The sequence below is a fragment of the Gadus macrocephalus genome, chromosome 1 (assembly GCF_031168955.1).
Source record: "Gadus macrocephalus chromosome 1, ASM3116895v1".
Taxonomy (NCBI): Eukaryota; Metazoa; Chordata; class Actinopteri; order Gadiformes; family Gadidae; genus Gadus; species Gadus macrocephalus.
The window spans coordinates 25353916-25374335 of record NC_082382.1 but is presented as its reverse complement, the minus strand read 5'-3'; the positions used below and the strand labels follow the sequence as shown (position 1 = coordinate 25374335).

At 50.9% G+C, this 20420-nt stretch overlaps 1 protein-coding gene across 1 annotated transcript; it reads right to left on the bottom strand.

Annotated features, from left to right (window-relative positions):
• Window positions 1-635: 635 nt before the first annotated feature.
• exosc10 (exosome component 10) lies at window positions 636-16171 on the bottom strand. Its single transcript, XM_060054286.1, has 25 exons — window positions 15958-16171; window positions 15493-15629; window positions 15260-15383; window positions 15056-15160; window positions 14638-14794; window positions 13223-13331; window positions 12482-12557; window positions 12003-12113; window positions 11297-11440; window positions 10577-10767; window positions 10133-10289; window positions 9565-9713; window positions 7615-7665; window positions 7271-7382; window positions 7110-7157; window positions 6922-6997; window positions 5199-5326; window positions 3973-4059; window positions 3811-3879; window positions 3469-3574; window positions 3302-3375; window positions 1437-1620; window positions 1119-1183; window positions 952-1025; window positions 636-860 (listed from the first exon to the last, which is right to left on the bottom strand). Exons 1-25 carry the CDS (start codon window positions 16084-16086, stop codon window positions 830-832), a joined length of 2694 nt encoding a protein of 897 aa, XP_059910269.1. The 5' UTR covers window positions 16087-16171; the 3' UTR covers window positions 636-829.
• Window positions 16172-20420: the final 4249 nt, after the last annotated feature.

Genomic DNA, 20420 nt, shown 5'->3' with positions numbered 1-20420 from the left:
CAGCATGAATCACTAAAGAAAAAGTATTTTATTATTCTTCAAACATCATCGCCGTTGAAGTACATCTGCTGAATGTATAATTCATTAGATGTATCTATAAGGCTATGTGTTAACAAAATTAAGTTAGTCAAGTAAAAATGTTTAGGGTCCCAACTTGAGACAGTAAATAAAACACCTATATGCGTGTACACCACACACACACACACACACACACACACACACACACACACACACACACACACACACACACACACACACACACACACACACACACACACACACACACACACACACACACACACACACACACACACACACACACACACACACACACACACACACTTTGGGATGTGCATTCACGGCTGCTGGACGATTCCATACTCTTCAGGACTGCATTCTTTCAAATGACGTTTGAGACGACTTGTGTTCACGTAATCTCCCTCCACACTTGTGTGATTCAGTTACTAGAAGAGGCATCTATTAAAGAAGTTTCACTGTGGCTCAAATTTAAACTATTCTTTGTGTTCAGCAAATCACCCATTACCCAGTTCTGGTCATGGATTAACTCTGTTGTGGCTCAAGCATTAAAACAAACGGAATATGGTTTGTGGTTTTGCATCAAACAAGAAAGCACATTATTCCTCTAAAAATCATTTTTAATCAGATTCCAAGAGCTCTAAAATAAAAGAAAACAAAGTTTTGTATCAGCCATGGGTATTTACAATGCAGAACTACTAAACAAAAGTCAAGTCATACATTGTGAAATTCTAAATGAATTTCCTTTTGAAGAAGAACATTTGAACTGGATCGTGACAGCAGACGTAGGAACCTATCTCTTGGGCCAGTTCTGCCGTCCTCCTCTGTAGAAGGAAAACCAGGGGAAAAGAAACCCGTTCAGACTATGGAAGACAATCTTAAACAAACTCAATTAAATAACCATTAAGTCGTTACCTATCAGACTTCCCAGCCATGTAGGACATGCTTTTGTTCCCGGCGAGGTTTGGTCTGTTATTCCGAGGATTCTTCTTCAGGGGGAAAGGTTTGAATGTCATACGTTGTTCAGGGAGGTGCAATTAGAATTCAGGTGACAAAACAATGAATATAATACACAACTTTACCTTCTTGGTGGGATCGTGGTAGGGCTTGTTTGGATCAAATTGCGAACCGGCCCTGGCATTGGCTCCTGCAACGAACACATATAAATAAACATGATACACAATATACAACCGGGTTCATCAATAAGCCAACCAAATCAAAATGAGAGCGAGAGTTAAAGATTGTGAGTGAGCGTCAATGAATGTCTGACAGAGGTTAGGGGTGATGTGTGCAGTGAGACCACCCCTGATGTTCGTCTCACATTCCGTTACATAAGCGGTTGCGTTTATCACGTGGATCAAAGTGGACACACAGGAAACGACACTTCTTAAAGCACACACCGGCAAAGACTTTGAGGTTGGACGAGTTGTAGTCGAAGGGTTTGAAGTCTGGCTGGGGGGACGCGCTCTCCTCCGGGGCCTTCTGCGCGGCCTTGGACTTCTTGGGGGGTCTGGGGGTCGACTGTCCTTCCTCGCTGACCATCCTCTTCTTCCCCTCCCCCTCCTCCTTCTTCGCCGCCGCCTCCTAAGAAAGGTCATGGAACGGGTTTTAATTCTGATGTTTCGGTTAGCATGGCGAAGAACCAAAAAGGACCATGACAACCAGATGCCCCACTTTTAATTTTGGCATTTCATTTGATTAATTTGGTAGTTGGACATGCCACATTTTGATTGGATTTTCTTCCTTGGAATAGAGTAGTTTCCCTCTCATTTCACTGTGAAAAAATGCCAGCATGGATATTAATGCCACGATTTTGTGACCTTGACAAACAGTTCCCATTCCCAGCTCAGTGGATAACGTTTGATAACTTCTGCATGAATGGCGCGCATGGTGCAAAATGTCAACTCTGACTTTGATTTGTTTTCACCCTACTATTGCCGTGTGACTTGAAAAGATTTGTAAAAGGAGTACTCAGTCACATGTTTGAAGGGTCAAAGGTTGAACACGCGTGACAGGATGTGCATGAGAACCAGTTCTGCGCGAGAGGACGACCCTGAAGAGGAGCTTGTTGGTGATGAAGAGCCAGACACCGCCGCCCCAGAGTGACGCGTTTCAATGCAACACGGGCAAATGGCTAACCACTGTAGCCGAGGATCAGAAGAGACATGGAGACATACTGTCCCCTCACACCCCCTCCCTCCATGACAGATGTGCCGTTGCATAATTCCCAACTGCCTTGTTTTGTCTGGCCCACCCAGAAGGTGGCCCTGGTAATCTGGATTTAGACCAACACGTTGAAAAGGCACAATGAGTCGATCCCAGAGCGGTGTGACCCTCAGCATCGTTGTAAAGCAGCTAATACCGTAAGCCCCCAAAGTATGATGAATTGCTGAGGCACAACACCGAGGACGCGGGGAGGAGAAAAGCATTCTCAGCGTGTGCTGAGAGCAGCGTCTTCGCCAGAGCCGATACCAATTCAAAACGGATTTATATTATTTTTAGGCCCGTCAACGTAAACGCAAGATTAAAACGAAAACCATACCACGATAAAAATGTACTGCTCCCATTTTATGTCTGCCCAATCTGCACTTCTTGGACCACTGCCAATAAGCCGGTTTCCCCCCCCCCCCCCCCCCCCCCCATGCCCCTTTTACACCAACAGTACCGCCTTTATTTGCTGATCAGATACTTTCGTGTGACGTAAACAGGCTGCTGGCCACTGATTGGCCAGTGACGCCACTGGACGAATATTGATGAGTGCGACGTTCGAGCCGGACACCCGACATCTTTAAATACTAGCATCAGCGTTCAGTCAACAACAGTGATTGATGGCAGGATCAGCGTGCAGGAACACGCCGCGGGCCGCGACGGAGGTGGAGACGCGCCTGTGTAGCCCTGTCTGTTTATGTGCCAGCGTGGTCGTGTATGTATCGCAGTATTGTGCATGTGTGCTATGACGACCCGCCCACGTTGAAGAGGTACTTTCTAGATGGGAACACGACGTGCCTGGAGACAAACCGACGTGCCACGCCAAGTCGTAGCGAGTTGAGCCGGATCGGTCAGTAGAAAAGGGGCTAGAGAGCTTCAGGTTAGGCTCTATCGTTATAATAAAAGGGGCACTAGAGAGCTTCAGGTTAGGCTCTATCGTTATAAGGTGTGATGATGGGTCATTAAGGTCCACTTAATCAACAACCGACTGGATGACTGGAGAGAGATAAGAGAGCGAGAGAGAGCGAGACAGAGACAGAGACAGAGAGAGACTCACGGCGACTTGCTGGCGGACGGTGGCCACGTCCTTCAGGGACTGCTGGTAGTCCAGTTTGGCCTTCTTCCTTTCCCCTGGGAGAGGAAGAGGAGGAGAGAGTGGTGAGCCACAGACACCTTTGACCCAGCGGGGGTCTCGGACACGGGAGCGTCGACGGCGGTCCTTACCGGCGGCCTTCCGGGCCTTCTCCTTGGTCTTCTCCCGGGCCGTCCGCTTGGCCTCCTGCTCCTTCTGCTGCTGCTCCATGCTCTGCAGCTTCCACCTCTGGCTGATCTGGGGTCCCGGGGGGGGGGTGGGGGGGGGGTTAGGGTTAGGGTTAGGGTTCATGTTTGTTTCGCAACGATCATCTTCTTGAGGACGTTGGTTGGTCGAGATAACTTATCCCTTCCTACTCCTTAATTAAACGTAGGTCATGATTACGGCATGTCTCTTTTGCCATCTCCCAAACGACTCCGTAGGAGACAGCGAGGCCTGATTTAGCGAGGGATGAACAGAAGATGGCGGCTTACCTCGTAGACCTTTGAGGAGGGGTCCAGCTTGGCGGCTTTGTTGACGTGCACATCCACCGAGGGCAGGTACTAAAACCAAGACATAAAAAACAAACATTTAATTGTCGACCCAGACATCATAACGACGGCACAGCACGGTAGAAGCGCTCGCTCCCCGCTCACCATTCTGAAGGGGTTCTGGAACGCCTCGATGATGCGTCCGGCCTTCAGTTTGGCCACGCTTAGCGCCGCGCTCCCGGGCGCCAGGTCCTATGAATAAATAAATACAGAGAGGCACACTTTGTAAAGATAACAACGCTCAAGCAGACGACCGAAATCAGGGAGGGTCAAGAGTCTGCCGGCTCTCCCTCCAGACCAATCAGCAGGCGGGGGCGGCCCTCGCCGACGGTCCCACATCTCCTCTCGAGAGGCGACGCTGGACGTAATCAGTCCAATCACAGCGCTGCGCCATGCCCCTGGAGTTAAGTAGAGCATACGTTCTCCGCCTGCGGCCACGGCCCCCCTGGTCGGGGAACCGCTGCACCGAGCAAACACTGAAACTAGGGCTGTCAGTTAAACGCGTTATTAACGGCGTTAACGCAATCCAATTTTAACGGTGTTAATTTTTTTATTGCGCGATTAACGCAAATTCATATTAAAAAAAAAATAATAGTTTTTTATTTATTTGGCTCAAAGCAAAGAAGCAGTAGCCTGACTGCTATGTTCAAGGCAGTATGTTTGTATTTTCATCGTTTAATTGCACTATAGGCTTTTTTTTTGTATCGTCCTGTTTTGATCAGTAGATGCCAATGTTGTTATCAATAAAAAAACATTTGCACAAGGCAAGCCGATGCACTTCTCCATGTTGATAAGAGCATTAAAATGAGAAAAATTAATGGGACAAAGAAATCAAGGGATATTTAGCATAGAAAAAAGATTCGCGATTAATCGTGAATAAATATTTTAATCGCTTGACAGCCCTAACTGAAACGTGATTGATTGATTGATTTTATTTGACCATAAAATATGAACAGTACTCTGTGTCATGATGCATTAAAATACATAAATAGTCAGGAATGACTCCATAAACACAGAGGGTTTATTTCCATTATGGTCCCTGTTTACACAACTACATACAAGTCACACACATAACAATGATCATAATTAAGACACACCTAAGATTGGCATCTTAGCCATTGTTTCAAAGCCTTTTTTAAATGGCCTATGTTTCTGACTGACTTGAATGTACCAGGTAACCCGTTCCGAAGTGTAGTTCCAGCATAAATCAAATAATCTTTGCCCAAATTAATCTTAACTCTGGGGAGTACAAAATCTGTTGAGCTCCTCCTAGTGGAATGCCTGTGAACTTCACTCAGACGATTCAAATAATTTCAATCCGGGCGCCTTACCTCGAAAATGGTGACGGTGGCGCGAGCGACCAGACTGCTGTCGTACTGGGTCTCCATGTCCGTCTCCGGTTCTGGTTCTGAGAACAGCGTGCCCTGCTTCTTCTCGGGCAGCTCGTTGGAGGACGACTCTACAAAGCAAACGACGGGCGGTTAGTAAGCGTCACCGAAACCTTCAGAAAACATTGTGTACAAATCAAGTCAGCCGTTTTGTATTCGCTGCAGTACTTTCCCCTCACTCGTTCACCCTGCTGCAGTTCTTTCCCTTCACTCGTTCACCCTGCTGCAGTTCTTTCCTTCACTCGTTCACCCTGCTGCAGTTCTTTCCTTCACTCGTTCACCCTGCTGCAGTTCTTTCCTTCACTCGTTCACCCTGCTGCAGTTCTTTCCTTCACTCGTTCACCCTGCTGCAGTTCTTTCCCTTCACTCGTTCACCCTGCTGCAGTTCTTTCCTTCACTCGTTCACCCTGCTGCAGTTCTTTCCTTCACTCGTTCACCCTGCTGCAGTTCTTTCCCTTCACTCGTTCACCCTGCTGCAGTTCTTTCCCTTCACTCGTTCACCCTGCTGCAGTTCTTTCCTTCACTCGTTCACCCTGCTGCAGTTCTTTCCTTCACTCGTTCACCCTGCTGCAGTTCTTTCCTTCACTCGTTCACCCTGCTGCAGTTCTTTCCCTTCACTCGTTCACCCTGCTGCAGTTCTTTCCTTCACTCGTTCACCCTGCTGCAGTTCTTTCCTTCACTCGTTCACCCTGCTGCAGTTCTTTCCCTTCACTCGTTCACCCTGCTGCAGTTCTTTCCCTTCACTCGTTCACCCTGCTGCAGTTCTTTCCTTCACTCGTTCACCCTGCTGCAGTTCTTTCCTTCACTCGTTCACCCTGCTGCAGTTCTTTCCCTTCACTCGTTCATCCCTCCCACCCAGAGCGGGACCAGATGATGACCACGGAGACTCCGTCGCTGGATAATGGGAATGGCATTCCCAACCGAAATGAGACTAATTGATCCCATTGATTACATGCAATGATCCCGATGTTTTTGATGACCACACTTGAAATCCGAGCACCCGCTGATGTGGGTGTTTTAGCACCTGATGGGTGTTTTCACACCCATCAGCGCGCTTTCATTCACCCTCTTCACATCGATTGTGTGTTGGGATCGATGCAGCTCCTACCCTCTTCATATGTTGTTCATACGTCGATACAGACTCATGTGCTGTGTTCCTATATCCATCCTTCCATGAGTACACTTAAACGTGGTACACTATCCACACTCACTCAGTGCACAGATTTTCAGATGTCGGTGTTGTTCCAAAACGAATACTCCGTGGTGCACGGACCGGAAATTACGATCGCGACTGCCTTCACGGCTCGTCACCCGCCGAAAACATCCCGCTTTGAACGGTGAACTCTTTACGCCTAGCAGCTATAAAAGCTATAAAAACTACAAAATCACTGCATTAATGCAGGCTATGTGGAAAATGCGCCGACGTTGGCTCAGCCTGGCTCCGCCTCTTCCGCTACGTAGCTAAGATGGCTGCCGTTGAGTACGAAAAGTGTACATCGACCCACACTTCGCAGTTTGACCGTTTTGAGTACAGCATCCGGGTCCTTTCAGTACACTTATTTTTCCCCCCGATCTTAATTGGAACGCCCTACGTACTCAAACTAAATATAGCGAGAGCGGATAGTGTGGACATTGGAACACAGCCCATGTCCTCACAGAGACCTACCGTGGGGCAAGCACAGCGAGCCATCGGCCTCGGCCGTCCTGGAGGTGTCGTGGGGGCCGAACAGGGAGCCGTCCGCCTGGGAACACAGTAAGGGGACGTTCAGTCTACCAGGCCCCCCGCTCCGTCCCGCCCCCAAAGCGTCCCGCCCCCACAGCGCCCCGCCCCCAGGTCTCCCGTTAGACACCCACCTTCTTAATCGGGGTGAAGCCTTTCTTTGTCTGTGCCACGATCTCCGCCTGGGGTGGAGACAAAGAAATCACAAACTGTTCTTCACAAACATTCTGAGCGTGGGTGGTGCCGGGTGGACAGGGGGGGGTGGTCCGGACACATCCCACCGTCCCGGGCTCACCTTGAGGAGGGGCATCTCGCGGGCCTGCTGCACCAGGCGGTGGAGCTCGATCACCTGCTGCCGCACCAGGGGCGGCACGGGGTTGCAGCAGGCGATGATGCCCTGGGGCTCCCTGCAGCCCACAAAGAGGGGGGGGCAGCCGTTAGGAAAAGGTTTCATCCTTGCAGGAAAGGACGCTCAGTTCTAGGAATTCCACATTACAGTAGTGGGTTTCACACACACACACACACACACACACACACACACACACACACACACACACACACACACACACACACACACACACACACACACACACACACACACACACACACACACACACACACACAGAGTGATGAACGTACTTTGGCAGCTGCTCGGCGATCTTGATCATCATGTGGTTGGGCAGCACGTATCTGAAAGAGGGGGGAGAGGATGCATTTGAGAATGAACCCGTCGGGGGTTACGGAGGTCCACCGCCGACCTGGGGGGGGGGGGGGGTCGCGCCTCAAAGCGTCGCCCTGATAGGGGCAGCGGGGGGCCGAAGGAGAACGGACCGCATGCCTCGACAGCGCCCCTCTCAGTCAGCGGGCGAGGAGAGCACCCTGAGATCACCGTCTTTACCGCCTCTCCATCACACATTGTTCAGGTGCACACACACACACACACACACACACACACACACACACTGATGTCATGCGACGGCCATTAGGCCGTCTTTAGCGGGGCGGTGGGGGCACAGAGCGGCTGACTGACTCAACGGCACTAGGGGGGGGGGGGGGGGGGGGGGGGGGGGGGCGAGCTGTTCTCTTGAGGTTGGTTGACATAAAGGCGCCCCCGACCTGAGTGGCGTGCCCTGCAGGTCGTCTGTATTGTTGTATTGTGGACACAGACGTCCTTTGCTGCCTCAGCCTTAGTGTGCTTCACTACTATGCTGGCGTCTGTACTGGTGGGTAGATGAGCCCAGCCTTATCCCCAAGAATGTGCATCTGATCATAAGCTACGGTGGAGCTGTTGGTGTCAGAGGGTGGAGCTGTTGGTGTCAGAGGGTGGAGCTGTTGGTGTCAGAGGGTGGAGCAGTTGGTGTCAGAGGGTGGAGCTGTTGGTGTCAGAGGGTGGAGCAGTTGGTGTCAGACGGTGGAGGATTGGTGTCAGACGGTGGAGCAGTTGGTGTCAGACAGTGGAGGATTGGTGTCAGACGGTGGAGGATTGGTGTCAGACGGTGGAGGATTGGTGTCAGACGGTGGAGGATTGGTGTCAGACGGTGGAGGATTGGTGTCAGACGGTGGAGGATTGGTGTAGGGATCAATCGAAATGGATTTTTCAGCCCTAGCCGATGGCCGATACGCCGCCAACGATTTTCTTGAGCCGATATTTGCAGCCGATACCGCTTTTGCCCGCTCAATTTATGTCATGAAAACAACACAATGATGATAACAAATGTTACAAGTCTCAGTTTAAAAGCATTCACTGAACCGTCTGTAAATCGTGCCGGGAAAAAAAACTAAATGAAAATCGGCCGATCCCTACGGCGGCGTCCCTACGGCGGCGTCCCTACGGCGGCGTCACTACGGCGGCGTCCCTACGGCGGCGTCCCTACGGCGGCGTCCCTACGGCGGCGTCCCTACGGCGGCGTCCCTACGGCGGCGTCCCCACGGCGGCGTCACTACGGCGGCGTCACTACGGCGGCGTCACGACGGCGGCGTCACCACGGCGGCGTCACCACGGCGGCGTCACTACGGCGGCGTCCCTACGGCGTCGTCACCACGGCGGCGTCACTACGGCGGCGTCACTACGGCGGCGTCACTACGGCGGCGTCACTACGGCGGCGTCACTACGGCGGCGTCACGACGGCGGCGTCACGACGGCGGCGTCCCTACGGCGGCGTCCCTACGGCGGCGTCACTACGGCGGCGTCCCTACGGCGTCGTCACCACGGCGGCGTCACTACGGCGGCGTCCCTACGGCGTCGTCACCACGGCGGCGTCACTACGGCGGCGTCACTACGGCGGCGTCACTACGGCGGCGTCACTACGGCGGCGTCACTACGGCGGCGTCACGACGGCGGCGTCACGACGGCGGCGTCCCTACGGCGGCGTCCCTACGGCGGCGTCACTACGGCGGCGTCACGACGGCGGCGTCACTACGGCGGCGTCACTACGGCGGCGTCACTACGGCGGCGTCCCTACGGCGGCGTCCCTACGGCGGCGTCACCACGGCGGCGTCACCACGGCGGCGTCACCACGGCGGCGTCACCACGGCGGCGTCACTACGGCGGCGTCACCACGGCGGCGTCACTACGGCGGCGTCACCTACCCGGTGCTCTCGTCCTCCTGGCGGCCCAGCTTGTCCCTCCAGGCGAACAGCAGCCTGAAGGCGGACAGCTGCTGGGTGTTGAAGGCCCTCTTCTGCCTCTTCTGGAGGTCCTGGTACGACTCCTCCGTGAAGATGGGCTTGCTGTATTTCTGGGTGGTAGAGCGGGTGGGGGGTGGGAGGGGGGGGGAGTGGAAGGATAAGAGAGCAGATTTGAGTAAAAGACGCACACAAACGTACGCAGGGAACCATTAGATTAAAACGCTGACGTGGAGCCGGCACATGTAGATAAGGTGACGCGTATTAAAAGGTCTAATTGAATGTTAAACGCCGCTGGAAGACAATTACAAGAGGTCATTAGCATCCTACTCCTCAGTCATTTGTCCAGATTTAGATTTAGGATGATTTATCCACGCGTCAGTAATGGGGGGGTACTGGCCAAGCACCTCAGGGAAGTAGGCCTACCGGGAGACTGCAGACAGAGCGCTGGACGGGAGACGTCTTTGGACTGGGACTCACCTTGAGGGAGACGTCTTTGGACTCACCTTGAGGGAGACGTCTTTGGACTCACCTTGAGGGAGATGTCTTTGCTCTTGTGCCAGACGCTCTGCAGCAGGGCCGGCTGGCCGTGGTTGAAGTCCAACAGCTCCCCCCTCAGGCGGTCGTAGATGTAGAGCAGGTAGTGGGTGTCTGTCCGCGCATACTCAAACATCTCCTCAGGCAGAGGCCTACACACACACACACACACACACACACACACACACACACACACACACACACACACACACACACACACACACACACACACACACACACACACACACACACACACACACACACAGTGAACTCGTTTGTTTTGGTCAACCTGTTAATGTTACGGCCAGTTCGACACACAACAACACAGACGACTCTTCAGTGTCGTTGCCAGCATTAAAGTCCTACTTCTGCTCCTCCGCCGCCCCAGACCCAGGACACAGACACACAACCTAAGGAGCGAGAGCGAGGTCCCCCCTACCGGATCCTCCAGTCGGCCAGCTGGAAGCGCTTGTCCGACTTGACGTGGCAGAGCTGCTGGAGCAGGTGGTCCAGGGAGTGGCGTGCGTGCTGCAGGGCGCGGCTGGCCTGGTGCGTGTCGAACATGTTCACCACGTACAGCCCCAGGTCCTTCTGCAGCCACTCGATGTCCGAGTCCGCGCCGTGGAACACCTGGCAGGGGGAACGCACAGGGGGTCATGAGGGGGGGGGGGGGGGGGGCTGGAGCTTTAGAGGGGATCGGGGGGGGGGGGCAGCTTGTGGTCAGGACAACAGAGCAACGGCTGGAGGGTTGGGAGATTCGTCAGGGGGTAGGATTGTTTCGGATGCTCTGAACCACAAATCCCTTCGGGACGTTGAAATGATCAGCATGGCTGCGTTTTCGTATCGGTGTGTGTGTCGTGTTTGTGTGTCATGTTCGTGTGTGTCATGTTTGTGCGTGTCATGTTTGTGTGTGTCATGTTTGTGCGTGTCATGTTTGTGTGTGTCATGTTTGTGTGTCCAGTTTGTGTGCGCCATGTCTTGCGGTGATGACATGGCGACGAGCAGACGTTAGAACAAGACTGCATTCATAGCACGGGAACCTTGATGTACCTTTAGCTATTTTAAATTCGTTCATCGTTTCGCAATTCGGACATTCAGTGAGCCTCTCGGGACCTCAACGAGGACGCCGTTTCCGTGCGGGGAACGAGGCGACGCTCACCTTGACGATGTCGGGGTCGGTGAACACCTCGTTGAGCAGGTACAGCTCCCCGCGGAGCTCCAGGCTGTCGATGATGTAGTCCTGCTCCCGGGTGGAGATCTGCATCAGGCAGGTGAGGCCCAGGAAGCTCCTGTAGGAGTGGTGCTGGGCGACGGCACAGGGAGACAGGGTGTGGGCGACGGCAGTGGGTGCGTGGAGCTCCACGCCGCCGCCGTCAGCGACGTGGAGCTCCACGCCGCCGCCGTCAGCGACGTGGAGCTCCACGCCGCCGCCGTCAGCGACGTGGAGCTCCACGCCGCCGCCAGCGACGTGGAGCTCCACGCCGCCGCCAGCGACTGGAGGGGCTCCTCGTCTGAGGTGACGGAGTCTAGTTAAATCAGGGCCCAAACACTGACCGCAGCATTCCCAGTCTGGGCTGGACGATGGACGTTGTATCTCAAAACTTTGTCAAAATGTTTCTCTGCACAGGCGCATGTTTTCCTCTACTTTAATTTTTCATACTAACAAATTATTTTATTTTATCGTGTGTCCTTAGAATATGAAGAATAATTCCTTCCCGTCTCTCTCTGAAAGGCTTTTGTGTTTGAAGAGCGAGTATTAATGAACCGTATTAATGAACGAGTCTCATACGAGATCCTTGAGACGTATCGATTGAACTGCGGCCTGAAGGCCGGGCTGCCGAACGCTAGACCTTCTGGACGCGTACCTCCAAGTCCACGGCGAACTCTGACACTTTGCACAGCGTCTCGTTCAGCTCCACCAGCTCCTCCAGGGTGTCGATGAAGGAGCACTTGGTCTCCTCCATGGGCCTGAACATCTGGACACCACAGAAGAAGGCGGAGAAGAAGAAAGAAAGAAATAAGCCATGGTACGCACTTTAAGTTCTAGGGGGATGATACCACTTTAGATGTACCACATCATTATCTATATTTACATCACATCATCGTCATTTGTGAGCAGGTGAAAGGTTTGGCGCATTTCTCAAGGACGCCTACCTCGGTGGCGGGCTTTGGGATTCAAAAACCCAGAGCCGTTCAACTGAGAAGCAGAGAGCACAGTAACCACCAGACCACGCTGTACCGAGATCATGTCTCTGGCATTTGAAGCCAGGAGCATTGGCAGGTTGACAGGGAGGTAGACGGGGGCATCATATGAGTGGAATGGTTGGGGAGATTGTGTAAATACCTGAGGTTCCGACTTTGAGAGCAGTCTTTCTGGAACCGTCAGATGGTCAAGTTCATGTTGGTATGGGTGCGCAAACCTACACAAAGCAATATCACAAAATTATTATAATACATGAATATGAACGACAAATAAAAACGTATAAATTCTATTATACACCGATTTATAATTAACATACATGATTATTACACCTCAGTATATACATCTTGGAAAGCCGCATTACGAATAAAGTCATAAGATATAGTGCTTCAGATTATCAGAATGAATCATGGGATTTTTTGTCAACAACACACCGCCATATTGAGAATACTCAAAGACAAAAATAAATCCTATAACCAACGTCAACACACCGTATCCTAGGCTAATAGAACGTTTGTTTGCCACGTTTAATTTGAGAAGCCCTGGGAATCATTCAAACCCAACAATGACAACGTCTAATGATTTCACGATGACTACATCCTTACGCTGTGATGTGGCGAGGCACCGACCCTTTACGGTAAATGGAATGCATTTATACAGCGCTTCTTCTAACCAGTGGCCACCCAAAGCGTTTTACAATATCGCCTAACATTCACCCCTTCATACACACATTCACACACCGACGGCGGAGTCAGCCACGCAGGGCGACAGCCAGCTCGTCGGGAGCAGCTAGGGTGAGGCGTCTCGCTCAGGGACACCTCGACACTCCGGGGATCGAACTAGCAGCCTCCCGGTTACCACTGCTGTGTGAGACGCCGGTCTTACATGTCCTCCACGTGCTCCTGGGTCCGCTGCTGGTGGATGAAGTCGGCCAGCGCCGCGGGGACGTCCAGGTCTTCGGGACGCTCCTTACGGATCTGCTTGTTGGTGAAGTCTGCGTGTGAGGGAGGAGGGGAGAGCAGAGCCGATATCAATACTCGGCCCTGGTAGGAGGGCGTCCGGGCGAGAGGAGGACTATCAGCTACATATGAACACAGATGAACGTTGGGGAAACCTCGGCATGTGGAGGATGATGATGAGTCATTTATTTACACTCTGCAGAAAACCAAAGAGCCCGTTCGGGATATGGAAATAGTTTGTTGTTTTTGTCAACCGAGTCTTCCAAAGGCTCTGGGTGTAATGAAGGCATTCACAGCACATCATTTTTTAATACTGTTTCAGGAAAAGCCATATTATAGGCTTACTCACTGTATCCAATATATTCTGGATTTTCTCTCACATCCCTAATAGAATGCATAAAGTCATTGGACTACGGACTATCATCTACTGCACATGTGAACTAGGGGAAACCTCTGCATTCTGATGATGATGAGAATAATGCTCACACATTTATTTACTTTCTTTCGTGAACCAGAACACAAAGTGATTCCTTTACTGTAGAGGTTCCTCCGAAACAGACCACCTGGTGGTTAGTTATACAGTAACATGATAATAATGAACATTAATTAGTCTTAAGTAATCTTAATTAGTTCATTACCCCTATGTAACATTAGTATTTTACAACAAGGACTGTGACAAACTGTTATTGTGAATCCTGAGTTGGCTAGACTGAATTACAATTACAATTAGGTCATTTAGCAGACGCTTTTAACCCAAGCGACTTACATCGGTTAATACACACATTGACACACCGACGGCAGAGTCAACCATGCAAGGCGACAGCCAGCTCGTCAGGAGCAGTGAGGGTTAAGTGTCTTGCTCAGGGACACATCAACACTCAGCTAGGAGGAGCTGGGGATCGAACTAGCAACCTTTCAGTTACAAGACAACTGCTCTACCTCCTGAGCTAAGCCGACCCATGAATCAAGGAGCATCTTCGCTGTCAGATTCCACTGGAGACGGAGTTGGTCGTACTCGACTCGTCACTTCATAAAGAGAAGTATAAAACCCTGCCTGTTCACTAGAATCCGCTCACAATTAAGGAAACGACCGGGCCAAGGCCAACTTTGTTCAAAGTTGTACAAAAGATGCAGTTTTCCTGCTTAGCAAATTGGCGAATATATATACATATATATGAAATACCAACGCAACATGTGTCCTGATGTTTTTGTGGAATGGCGTAGGGATCCATCCCCATGTCGTGGGATGGAGTCCCAAGCGGGGACAGGCTCTGTGCTGGTGTTGTACACTCAGCATACTTCCATAATCCTCAGTCATATCCCAGCAGTAGGAACACTTACAGGATGGAAGAGGTTTGGTGGCGTTGGGCTTGATGAAGATCTTGGGAACGAAGGGAATGTTGCTGTTGTCCACTTTCTCTTTGAACTTCATCTGCGGCCGGGTGATGTTCCGGGCCTGGAGCAGACGGAACGTCTCGGAACCCCGGGAGTCCGCCCCCTGAAGGCAGAGAGGTCACCTCGTATCCTCAACTGAACTGGAATCAACTGGTCCGAACCGACTGACCGTCAGCCGTTTTAAAAAGGTAGGCCGGGGTTCCAAGAGTTGGAGCCAATAGACTCGTATGAAACTAGATCATATGATAATTATTAAAAACATGAACTCACGATAAATGTAATATTCTTATAACACACAAGCAACACAATTAAAAAGGGTGCCAGCCTTGTGCGTTTGAATGAGAGGACTCTGGAAGAAGCCAACCTTTCTGTTCCAGCTGGAAACCACGATCTTGGGAGGCTGGTACCCCACGGGCATGACAGGTTTCTGGCTGCGGTTCACCCCGTCCGCCTCATCCAGCAGAATGCCCTGGAAACCAAACCAACTCGTTGTGGTTGGATATTGACCCATTTGGAATGCACTGGAAACAAAACACAGAACTAACAGCAAACTACACAACGAACATACCACTTTCTCCAGGATGACATCGTTGGAGTCCACAAGTAGGTCAAACTTATCTTCCAGACCTGTGAGCTTGTTGTTGTCCCGTATGTGCGATCTGCAGCCATGGTGTTGCATGATGTTGCTCATGCTAATGGGGGGGGGGGGCGAGATGATAAAGACGCACACAAGACGTTTAGTAGTCATTCTCCTCAGAAACGACCTGGCTGACACGCGAAGAGAGAGAGCAGGATTCTCACCAGTGCAGGAGGCGGTCTCCCTGGGTCTCACAGAACTCTCTGAACCCCGGGAAGCTGCGATAGTAGTCGAAGTCATCTCCGGTTTGAGGCAAGGAAGCGGAAGCCTTCGTGGCTGACAACACTGAACCCAATGCATACTGCAGGGAAAAGAGTAGGAGTTAGCTCTGACAGTCATCTAGACCCTAACCCTCACCCGTCTAACCCTAACCCTCCAATTCGGTTTCAATGTTTATGCACTTTGCAACGTTAGAATAAGTTGACATTTTTTTCTTACAGGTATCATCAAACATGACATCCACGCATACGTGTATTGAATTCATCTGCATGGACGTTATATTTACTACAGATCACATGCAGGCTCCTATTAAAAGAGGCCTGACGCCGTGGCAGTGGTGTTGGTGGTCGGACTGGGAGCCCGGAGGTCCACGTTTTCCCGGACCAGGGAGTCCAACACGGGTCACCTACTTTGGTGAACGCGTCCACGTCCTTGTATCCGGGGCAGAAGTCTTCTGCCTCTTCCTCCGCGTCATGTTCGGTGGGTGTTTCGGCCTGCGGCCCCCCGTTAGAGGGGTCTTTTCTCCTCGAAGCCTTCATGTCTGATAGGATGTGTACGATGTGTACATGTGTGTCGTGGTGGGCAGAGCTGCTTCCTCGGTCTTCTTCTTCGGGTGTTTTGGGAAAGACGTCCGCTGAGTAACAGCGCCGCCTGTCGAATTGGAGGTTGGCTGAGTGACAGCGCCGCCTGTTGGACTGGAGGTCCGCTGAGTGACAGCGCCGCCTGTCGCACTGGAGGGACATTGTGGGTTTTATTCTTATTTTTGTCCGAGGTTTAACCCCGAAATGATATGCTGGTTTTGCTTTGTTGTTGTTGTTTTTTACACACACTTTATGTAAAACACTTAAAGCCATATACTATGCTGAAACAATGTTAATACAATACACTATACACTTTTAATATAACAACATAATAAGCCAACACATTCAATCAATTAAAAAAGGTTTTCACTGCGTTTATAATGAAGATAATGCGATCAGAATGATCAACACACGATGGGCCCTACGCATGACGCACTGATGCCTTCTCTCATACCAGCATGCATTGGTCGGTTGCTCCCCGTACTGACAGCAGGGGGCGGTGTTGACTGGTAGATATGTTATGCGACAGCAGCGTCTAACTTCATGTATGAAACATTACAAGGTGGATTTCAATGCGTGTATGTAGCCTATTCTATAGTTCCCGGGTAACTATTCGTTTACCCGCAAATACGTGTGAAAACGTGCAAAACGCAGAGGTGGAACATCCTTTCCTCTTGATCACCCAGGTTGTAAGCTTGGCGCGTGGGGCTCCTGTTTGTTTTGATGTAGATAATCGATAGCATGTGAGGTGCTGTCGTGCCGAGTATCGACAGGCCGACTCATTACGGATGATCTGTGGTGTGTGGAGAGAAACCTCTATTTTCCTCGCTTCCCCTCACATCGATCCCCTCGCAGGGTTCCTTCTTATTATCTTAAAAGCAGCCTTGCAACACTGGGCCGGTCAATACTTCACACGCAGCAGCTTCCTATGGTGGGGTGTGGATTTAGAGGGAAGTGTCTGAACTTCAGGGGAAAATATATTCACTGGGAAGACACAGTTAGCTGCCGTGAGGCCTCGAAGAAAAGCAAAGAGCCCCTTTGGGACGCAGGAAAAAAATTGTTTGTTGTTTTTGTCAACTGAGTCTTCCAAAGGCTCTGGGTGTAATGAAGGCAGTATTCATGAAGGCTGGATTTTAGGTCAACATTCACAGCACATCATTTTTTAATACTGCTAAGGAAAAGCCATATTATAGGCTTACTCACTGTATCCAATATATTCCGGATTTTCCCTAACATCCCTAATAGAATGCATAAAATCAGCCATTGAAACTTTTAATTGAGAAATTGTGTCCCTCAACATTCTGCAGTAGGCGACATTAGCGGCAAACGCCTCCTACAGCTACAGTAGTCAGAGAAAAAAAAACATTTAATCAGAGGCAGAACCAGAGAGCGATCTCAGTGAATTAATTTTTATTAACTCCCTGTTAGAAAAAGAAACACAAATGCACCAAACAATATCATACATGCACAGCTTCAGTACATCAAGATCCGCTGACTAGGACGTTTCAATGTGAAACCCTGTTTTACTCGATCTCCCGGAGATCAGCCCATATATCGACCCCGCCGGGCCCCGGAAGGCCGCGGAAAGGCCAAGCGTCGCGAGTTCCCAACGAGCCAATCAAATACACTTTTCATGTTTTTCTTTTACTCATCTTGTAACACAATTGTGGGGTTGGGTTTGGGGTTGCTCAACTCTCCTCTCGCTTTTAGTCACGATTAATTAATGAGGATTTTTGTTTCCGATTTTGTTCCGCCCTGTAAAGTGATGACAGTATATAAAAGAGATTGGAGCGTACTGGTTTCAGGCGACTACCTTGGAACAGGTAGGGCCGGTGACTGCACCACACGTGGCAGCGGCTGCTATCCAATGCGTAAATCTCTGCTCATATATTTTTCAGAGGTTGGAATGGAGTACCGAAAAAAACCTCCCCCCCGTTACCCCGGGCCCTGGCTCCAGATCATAATACTGTACATAATAAATGGGAGTAGAAGAAGAATAGGAGGAGGTGGGGCGGGGGGGTTGGAGAGGTGTGACAGTATAACCTTTCCCCATCCAACGGATCCAGTCGCACTCCCGGTGTTTCTATCTTCCCTCAACCTTTATCACACGAGATTAAAGAAACAAACATAAAAAAACACAAAACACAAAGAGGCCGAGCCATCGATAATTGTCTTCCAAATGATAATAACACTCAGAAGGTAAACAGCAGAGAACGATACGGCCGCAGTACAGACACAGGAACGGCCAGAGTGGGCGGGGAGGGAGGTCAGCTCCCGGCGGCGGGAACCAGGAGTTAATTGACAGTCGGACGTTGTATTGTGTTCCCAAATCCATTAAATCAACCCCAGAATATGCCCTTTCTTTTCGAAAACATTTATTTTTACTATTAATAGTGTCAGCCTGGCTTGAGAGAACGAATGCACCCACCACCCCACAACAAACCAACAAACCAACAAAGGGGAGTCTGAGTCTGCAACTTCTATGAACACTAACGATCAGCAGCGGGTGAAAAGAAAGATCTTCTGCCGTGTTGCGACGCGAGCCGTCTCACCAGCTCCTCGACCTTGGAGCCGCGGAATCCGTTTCTGTTCCGTCGGCTGCGTTTGCACATTGTGTTTGACGGAATAAAAAGGCTTGTCTAACCCCCGTACCTGCAGTCGAACAATCCCTTTTCTTCTGCCTACCTGCCGACTTTGCGGTCTAACTCGGTTTGAAAATGTGCTCAATGCTTTGCTTACACAAAGCCCTTTAGCATGTGAAGTGCATGAAATGGGTTTAACACTCTTTCCTAAAGAGCTGAGTCGCCTTCCTGAAAACGCGTTCGTCCGTGGCACTCCCGGACAAGGCAATATGCACCCAATCATTAAGTGGATGACCCCTGCGTGTGTGTTTGCGTGTTGTACATGCGGCACTCGTTGCAAATTGCGTTGCAAACGCAAATTCAGCCATGCACACACACATACACGCTCACCAATGCAGACACACATGCAAAGACACACACACACACACACACGTGCACACAGACACACACACGTGTGCACAGACACACACACGTGTGCACACAGGTGCACAAACAAACACACACGCACCCATGTGCACACAAACACACACACGTGCACGCTGACACACACACACACTTGCACATATGCACAAAGACACACAGGTGTGCAGGCATACAACATACACTCACAAACAGACATGCAAACACACACACACACAAACACCTCAACAACACGCAGCAATCTTGATACAATTGTCCTGATTTAGATCTGCCTAAATGCTGATGGATTGGCCTCGTGTGGGCGTCATTAGAACCATTCCTCCTGTGCCCTTTCCCACTCAACCCCTCAGGCCTGTCCTCATTTATTAACATCTTTAATGGCTGCTAAATCATTGCACAGGCCTGACTTTCCATTCGTCAAGTCGTGCCGGTAAGTAGACTCTGGCGTGCCAGGTGAAGAGGGCTTTCTGATCATTCTGCTCCCCCCCCCCTTGACCACAAAGAACACAATCTCTTCTTTTCAAAAAACAACGGCAACACGTGACAAGATAAAAAAAAATAATAATAATCAGAAAACAGACCGAAAAATAACACCAGGGTTCCTTTCGCAGAATATATATACGTATTAAAAAAGAAAAACAGACTTCCTATTCAGCCCGACTGGTGCCTCAGCTGGTGGCGCTGTCCGATCGGTCCAGATGGACCGATCGGACGCTTCTGGAGCTTCTGGGCTCGGCTGGCCCGGCCTGGCGATGACTCACCGCCAACGGCTGGGGCCGCGGCGCAGCCAACGTCTACCCCCTCCCAGATGGAGGGCCGGCGGCCATACATTAAGGAGGCGTGTCCAATAGCCCCGGTGTTATTAATAGGGGCGTCGCTTCGTGATGTATGTCTCCGCACGCCGGTGCACGCACAGGGGCTTCTGTCGGGGGGCCTCAGGCCATCCGTCAGGGGGCCGGCCTGGTGACTGGCAGGGCGGTGTGGACGGGGGGGCGGTGCGTTCGCTCTCTCTCTCTCCGCGTCGATGGGAAAGCGACAGCGCGGCACTGAGGGTGGGGGGCTTCGCTGTGAGATGGTTCGTCTCCGATGTGCGACCGTGTGATGAACCCGGTGAGTTTAGGGTAACATGGCACAGACCCTCTGTTAGAAAAGAAACCGAGTACAATAATCTCCAAAAGGCACAAAGAGAGAGAGAGAGGGGGGGGGGGGGGGGGGAGTCTGTCCTCACATGCCGCGATGTAGAGAAGAAAAGCAGAAGTAGGCCTACTATGCCGATGTGAGCAAGAGCAA

What these genes read in the sequence shown, in the direction of transcription:
- exosc10 (XM_060054286.1), bottom strand. Translation starts at nt 16,086, where the DNA reads ATGAAGGCTTCGAGGAGAAAAGACCCCTCTAACGGGGGGCCGCAGGCC. An exon ending in CCACCGTCACCATTTTCGAG is followed by an intron (nt 4,060 to 5,198) that starts GTAAGGCGCCCG and finishes ATTTATTCATAG; the next exon opens with GACCTGGCGCCCGGGAGCGC. An exon ending in CCTCCTCAAAGGTCTACGAG is followed by an intron (nt 3,575 to 3,810) that starts GTAAGCCGCCAT and finishes CCGGGACCCCAG; the next exon opens with ATCAGCCAGAGGTGGAAGCT.